The sequence below is a fragment of the Podarcis erhardii genome (assembly GCF_964252035.2).
Source record: "Podarcis erhardii genome assembly, chromosome: 2".
Classification (NCBI taxonomy): domain Eukaryota; kingdom Metazoa; phylum Chordata; class Lepidosauria; order Squamata; family Lacertidae; genus Podarcis; species Podarcis erhardii.
Genome location: NC_138498.1, coordinates 13,048,114 through 13,055,383, shown reverse-complemented (window position 1 = coordinate 13,055,383; position 7,270 = coordinate 13,048,114). Strand labels below are relative to the sequence as shown.

Below are 7,270 nucleotides of genomic sequence, written 5' to 3'. Positions count from 1 at the left end.
GTGTCTTCTTTTACCCACTGAGATGAGGAGGTCTGCGCCCCTCCAGATCTTGCAACTCCCATGAACCTTGGTCAATGGCCATGCTAGCTGGGGCTGATGGGAGTTGGAGACCACCAATAACAGGGGAAGGGGGGTGCTACAGGTTCCTCACAGTTGCTGTCCACAGACATCTAGCATTGTACACCTGCTGACCACTGCTGCATCAGGCCAAGGCCCTAAGGCAGAATTGAATGGTCCCATTATCCATTCCATTCCCCCTCCTTCCTGAGACGAAGCAGTCAAAGATCATCGAATTGTGGAGTCGCAAGGGACCCTGATGCTCATCTCATCCAACCGCCTGCAGTGCAGGGAATTGAACCTGCAAGCTTGGTGTTATCGGCACTACGCTCTAACCAATGGAGCTATCCAGGCCAAAAGGTATGAATACAAGGGATGCTCCCACTGCTGGCATTATCATATGCTTTCGAGAGGCATTTGGGTGGCTGCTCTTAGAAACAAGATACTGGGTGAGATGGAGGCAAGTAATTTGCTTGGGACCAAGGCAAAGGAGAAGTTGGCAGCCCCAATAATTTCCCCTTCCCAAAAGCATCATTCATTTAATTTGCTGAGACACACTTCAAATCACTCCTTCCTCTCCAATGGTAGCCAAGCAGCCCTGGAGCTGTTGGGTCGCTATAGACAGGGGTAATTTTCTCTGATTTTCCTCTCCATCCTCCTCCCTTGTGAAGAAATTTTGTGGGACTCTTGGCACACCTTGCTCTGGTGACCAGCTTCCCATGTTGAGACCCCCCAGTGGCAGGGAGTTCAGTAAGTTCATTGCGTATTATGTGGGGGGAAAGTTAAGATTTACAGAACTGGTATATGGCAACGCCACCTGAACAATGGTAGTCTTGACAATGTCAGGAGGACCATGGGTTCCCTGCTTTAGCTGGCCTACGTGACAGAAAAGATTGTAGTAGGTTCCAAGATGTCACCATTTTTTATTATTAGCAAGTGGCAAAGCACAAACCCCTAAACAGGAGGGTCAGTCACTCGGGTAACCCAGAGATGACACAGAAGGACGAGTGGAAGGGGAGGCTTTTCGACCCAGTGCGGCACTAGTTCTCGGTGCAAGGACCGGGTGGTGGCAGTTCTGTGCGTTGCTGTCCTCGACTTCATTTCTTCTTGCCAAAGCGCTGCGGAACAGCCATGCTCAGAAACTGAGGAGCCACGGCGTCCCAAGCCCGTGGCTTGATTAGGCCACCGCTGCTGGAGCTGGCCCGGGCCTCACGGCCAAATCTGCAGAAATAATAAATAATAATAATAATAATAATAATAGTTTATTATTTATACCCTGCCCATCTGGCTGGGTTTCCCCAGCCACTCTGGGCGGCTTCCAACAAAGTATTAAAATACAGTGGTCTGTTAAACATTAAAAGCTTCCCTAAACAGGGCTGCCTTCAGATGTCTTCTAAAAGTCTGGTAGTTCTTCTCTTTGACATCTGGTGGGAGGGCGTTCCACAGGGCAGGTGCCACCACCAAGAAGGCCCTCTGCCTGACTCCCTGTAACTTGGTTTCTCGCAGCGAGGGAACCGCCAGAAGGCCCTCGGCGCTGGACCTCAGTGTCCAGGCAGAACGATGAGGGTGGAGACAGAGATGGAAAGCAGCACAAAGCAAGTTGCCTGGGGAACATTTTTGGCACTCAAAAACACAGCACTTGTAGCTCCCTGGACTCTTTGTCCTGCTTGCTCCCACCAAGTCATCACTTCTGCCAGACGGATGGTGAGAAGGAAGCAGAGCTGTGCAGCTAGGTGTCTTGGAATAGTGTTTTGCATTCCCCCACCGTCCCCATCCCAAGGAGAACAGAATTGCATCATCCAGAACTACAGTGGTGCCTCGCAAGACAAAATTAATTCGTTCCGCGAGTCTCTTCGTCTTGCGGTTTTTTCGTCTTGCGAAGCACGGCTATTAGCGGCTTAGCAGATTAGCACTATTAGCGGCTTAGCGGCTATTAGCGGCTTAGCGGCTTAGAAAAAGGGGGGGGGAAAGGGGAAAAACTCGCAAGAATTCACCCGACGTTTCGTCTTGCGAAGCAAGCCCATAGGAAAATTAGTCTTGTGAAGCACCTCAAAAGACGGAAAACTCTTTCGTCTAGCGAGTTTTTCGTCTTGCGAGGCATTCGTCTTGCGGGGCACCACTGTACTGAAACGAACCACAGTCCCCTTATTGTTGCTATAGGCATTGATGGGTGGGGATTTGAACACAAGACAAGGGAACGATTGAAAAACGGTTCAGTTTTTAGGGGCATTGCAAGCACAGCTTTTGCAATAGGTAACACAGGAAGGTGTTCTGAGCAGTTGCAGAAAAAAGGTCGTAGGGATCTAAGAAAGCGTCTAAGAAAGACCCGTGAAACTGACAGGTGGGAACGGTCATTTAGATAGCAAGGATGCTGTGTTTGTCTTTTAAAAATTGACTCTTAAATGGGGGAGCCTATGCCTGATCTGTGGGTATTGTGAGGCCTTGGAGAACGCGTGCAAATACTATTCGGATGGAAAACACTCAAACCATCGTCAGGAGACGACTTGCTGGGTCTCCCATCCCAGTCCATGGCCAAAATGTAATAACAGATGTAATTCCAAGAACTGGAAAATTAACACAATCGGAGCTTGAAAAAGGAAGGGGGGAATTAAATGAACCGCCCCCTCGTGCTTCTGCCTGGCTGCATTGACCCCCACACTCCTTACCTTTGGGGCTGGAAGAGGAAGGAGGGGCTGCGACCAGGTCTCTGCACAGCATGAAGGAGGGAACGGAGAAGGACGCCCAGGGGATGCTCCTCAGGGGGAATCTGGACAGGATGGTCCTCGTTTTCTTGCAGCTGGGTGGAGAATTAAAAAGTGGGGGTCATTTGAGAAATGCAACAAGAGACGAGTTCCCTGCAAGACCAGGAAGTAGCTTGAGGATCAGGGAAAACAGCATGGGCATCGCATTATTCACAGAATCAAAGAATCACAGAATTGTAGAGGTGGAAGTGTCCATGGGGGTCATTTAGTCCAGGGTCGGATTTAGGTTTGATGAGGCCCTTAAGCTACTGGAGGTAATGGGGCCCTTTATATGTCCAGTTGTCCTTTGTCAACAACAAATTGTTGCTGTTTTTGTGTGTTGAATATATGCTATATGGTAACTTATGGACCTAATAGGTAACTAAAGCCATTTCCACATAACAAAATATGTCTTTTATCAAAGTAATTGTTGAACTGAAATACAATTAAATTTTCTGGGGGCCTCCAAGAGAGTGGGACCCTAAGCTATAGCTTGTTTAGCTTATACATAAATCCAGCACTGATTTAGTGCAACTCCCTGCAATGTGGGAATCCTTTTGTCCGATGTGGGATTTGAACCCACAACCTTGAGATTTCAAGTCTCATGCTGTACAGACTGAGCGGGCTGGCTCCTCACAGTTGCATAATGATGGTAAATCTTGAGCAATAGTAAGCTCTATCCACCCAACATGATGTCAAACCAATTATATTTCTTGCAATTTCACACACACACACACAGAGTACACCAAAAACAGCTGAAATTCTGGAGATTGCCGTACACAAATTGTGAATATTGGCAAAATCGAACAGAGTCTTGTGACACCTTAAAGATATTTATTATGACATAAGCTCCATCTGGTGAAATGGTCTCTAGCTCACTAAGGCTTATGCCATTCGCCTAGATTGTCGCCAGCAAGTTTCACTTAGAGTAGACACACTGAAATAAATAGACCCAAGTTAGTCACGTTTATTAATTTCAGTACATCGACTCTGAATAGCACTGGATACAACTCTTTATCTTTAAAGGTGCCAGGAAGACGCATTGTTGGCTTTGCTTCAACATAGGCTTAACACGCTCTGAAAATTGCGCGAATATCTGTGCATATTTGCTTCTTACGCATAATTTCATTTTCTCTGCATGGGGAGGGCAAGCAGCTATGCAGGGTACCTGTGGACCACCAGGAACTCTGACTGATCACTTTATGCTTTTGGCTTTCTGGGATTCACCCTCACACTTCCATGTTTAGAAACTTGCTTTTAAAAAGGAAAGGAAAGGAAACCCAGATTCTGAGGATTCTTGTGCCTTGCGCATGCTAGAGCTCTGCTGTTGTCACAGGGTATATACCCAGCCTTAAATAAAACCCAGGAGGAGCTCGGGTTAACATCTTAATAATGCAAAGCACTTTGCATACATTCACAGGAATCTTTTACAACAGCACTGCATGGTAGGCATGCACTATTTTGCCCATTTTGCAGCTAGAAAGGACTAGATAGTATGGCTTGCTCAAGGCCACCTAGTGAGTTGCTGGCTGAGGAGGATTTGATTCCAAGCTCCATCAGTCTTATAGCCCCACAGATTGCAATGGTGCCACCCTCTCCTGGGGGGGGGGGCGTGACTGCCTGGATCTCAGCAAGCGTCTGGGAAAGGAAGGAAGGAAGGAAGGAAGGAAGGAAGGAAGGAAGGAAGGAAGGATGGAAATGTCCCTCATTTGCCAGTCCCACTCTGGGCTTATCTTATACTGACTTTCTGGAGGCAGCAATGGCTTCCAGCTTGGCCAAACTTTTCTCCCTCTCTCAATTGGGTGGGGGACCCAAAACACCTCCACAAGTCATTGTGGCATAATGGTTAGTGTGCTAGACTAGGACTGGGTAGGTAAAGGTAAAGGGACCCCTGACCATTAGGTCCAGTTGTGGCCAACTCTGGGGTTGCGGCGCTCATCTCGCTTTATTGGCCAAGGGAGCCGGCGTACAGCTTCCGGGTCATGTGGCCAGCATGACTAAGCTGCTTCTGGCGAACCAGAGCAGCGCACGGAAACGCCGTTTACCTTCCCGCTGGAGCGGTACCTATTTATCTACTTGCACTTTGACGTGCTTTCGAGCTGCTAGGTTGGCAGGAGCAGGGACTGAGCAACAGGAGCTCACCCCGTCACGGGGATTCGAACTGCCGACCTTCTGATTGGCAAGCCCTAGGCTCTGTGGTTTAACCCACAGCGCCACCCGCATCCCCATAGGGTAGAGTCAGGTTCAAATCCTCACTCAAGCCCCACAATGAGCAGATTGGGGATTTAAACCCATGCTTGCTCACTGTGGGACGCTGGGTCTGTTATTCTCTCTCAGCCCAGCTGACCTCACAGGGCTGTGGGAGGAGGATAAACAAGTGTGTGTGTGTGTGTGTGTGTGTGTGGTGTGGTGTATCTGTGAACAGAGCCATGCCCCACCACCCTGCAATAACTGACTAAGCAGCATCAAAGTTCGCTTGGCACCCTCCCCTGCCCTCTAGGCCGCCGCCTTGTTGGAGGCCACTCACCATCCAGCTGAAGAGTCTTTCCGGGTAGCCGTCGGGCTCCTCTGCCTCTTGGGAGCCCATCGCCTCCTCAAGGCTTCGGCTTGGCTTGAGGCTGCCGGAGAGCAATGCCAGGGCGAGCAGAAAGCGGGCAGCTTCCATCTTGACAGGCCTGCTCTCTCTCAAAGCGCTTCCCTTTTTGCTTTGGCGCTGCCTTTATATATCTGTCTCCGGCGATGGTGGTGGGGCAATAGCAGCACAGGGTGGGATTGATGGCAGCGACAGCGACCCATTTGTAAGGCGGGTTTGCGAGGGGGGCCCGCCGGCACCTCCCCGTGACGAGCGAAGAGGGACCGCCACGGCCCCCCCGACAGAGCCTCCGCCACCGCTGGCTGGGGCTGATTTGTGCGTAATTGCAAGGATAAATCCAGCCCCAAACGGCTCTCTTAAGTCCTGTTGGGGATTTGGTAGCTAATTGCTTGTACGTCGCCGTTTGTACACCACCGGGGAGGACGGAGGCCCAGGTTCTTCACCGGACACTGACCGCTTCCCTCACACTCCCCAAGGTCTCCCACTGTTGGCTTGATGGGCCTGTGAATGCCAGAGGCGACTCGGGACCAGACATTTGTCACGTCGCCGCTTGCACAGCCCCCGTCTCTGCAAAGCCCCCGTCCCCGGGGCGTTCACGTCGACGAAGCCGAGCTTTTTACAGCTTAATGAAAGCCATTTACCAAGAAACGGGAAAACAGGCAGGCGACGGGACAAGGATGGGGGGGGGGGGAGCTGTTGAAGTGGGAGGAGGTTGGCGTGCAGGCCCAGGCCCCAAATGACGCAGCCCTAGACATTCAGGTGTGGGGTGTGTGGGGGTCTCATCCATTTTAAGTTGGTGCGGATATTTTCTTTCCAGATTTGCCACACAGAGGGATACTATACCATTCTTTTTTTTGGGGGGGGGGAAACAGGCTGCACAACTGGGGACAGGCAGAAATCGAGAGACCTGGCACTGGAAGTAACTCCACCTGTTGGATTTCTGCCTATCAGACAGCTGGTTAGAAGACACTAAGCCTGCTTTTAATAAAGGTGGCCGGAACAGGCAAGGCTTTGGATAAAAGAAAACAGTTGAGAGAGACCGCCTCTCCTGATCACTCGCTCCTTGCTCTGTGTACTGCTGCATTGGCCGGCCAGGCTTCCGCCTGCACAGGCTGGTAGGCAGCGCAGAATGGCCCCGCTTGGCTCCAGTGGGGGGCAGCTCCAGCAGTATCAGCGACTTGCCCGCCCCGGGCACTAGCAACCCATGCTACGCTACTGTCAGAAGGAAAAGCCGCTATGAAACAGAACCTGCGTGAAGGGAGATAGCTGGGAAGGGGGAGACTCAAATCACAGTGCAAAGAAATCTAGTTGCCGCAGCAGGTCACGTGAAAAGGGGTCAAAGTGTTAAAAAAACTCCCTCTGCTGGGTCTGAGAAGCAGATTGGGTGAACTAAATCGGCCCTGAGTTTCACGACGTCCCTAAAACAAAGACAGAGCTGTCAGTAGGGGAATAGCAACACAACACACTTTGGCACTGTTCATTTTGTTCCAATGCACCTTGAACTAATCCAGTGACTGATGCCTCTTCCCCTTGCCTAGCTTTTCCATCTACGAGAGGAGGAAAAGCTGGGGACAGTGGCGTAGCGTGGGTTGTCAGCACCCAGGGCGAGGCAAGTAATTTGCGCCCCCTAACCCGTGGATTTTAGCAGGGGGCAGAGAGCTGCGAGTGCAAGCGCGCCCCCCCCCAGATGTTGCGCCCGGTGCACCCGGCCCCCCCTGCACCCCCCACGCTACGCCACTGGCTGGGGAGATGATGGAGTCCTGACAAATGTTTTTGCGAGGTGTCCCGCCCCCCCCTTCCTGCACCGCCCTCCGGCAACACGAGAAAGCGAGACATCAGCATAACTGCATATTAATCTCCGCGCCATGTTTTGCTGGAG

General features: G+C 51.0%; 1 protein-coding gene across 1 annotated transcript; it reads right to left on the bottom strand.

The window, feature by feature from the left end:
* Window positions 1–906: 906 nt before the first annotated feature.
* On the bottom strand, window positions 907–6,957 carry NPFF (neuropeptide FF-amide peptide precursor). Its single transcript, XM_081849096.1, has 3 exons — window positions 5,326–6,957; window positions 2,724–2,854; window positions 907–1,278 (listed from the first exon to the last, which is right to left on the bottom strand). Exons 1-3 carry the CDS (start codon window positions 5,461–5,463, stop codon window positions 1,155–1,157), a joined length of 393 nt encoding a protein of 130 aa, XP_081705222.1. The 5' UTR covers window positions 5,464–6,957; the 3' UTR covers window positions 907–1,154.
* Window positions 6,958–7,270: the final 313 nt, after the last annotated feature.

Excerpts from the sequence above, each read along its gene's own strand:
- NPFF (XM_081849096.1), bottom strand. The coding sequence starts at position 5,463 with ATGGAAGCTGCCCGCTTTCTGCTCGCCCTGGCATTGCTCTCCGGCAGC. Across the intron at positions 2,855-5,325 it reads AAAGACTCTTCAGCTGGATG|CTGCAAGAAAACGAGGACCA; the intron begins GTGAGTGGCCTC and ends TTCTCCACCCAG. Across the intron at positions 1,279-2,723 it reads TTCCTCTTCCAGCCCCAAAG|ATTTGGCCGTGAGGCCCGGG; the intron begins GTAAGGAGTGTG and ends TTATTTCTGCAG.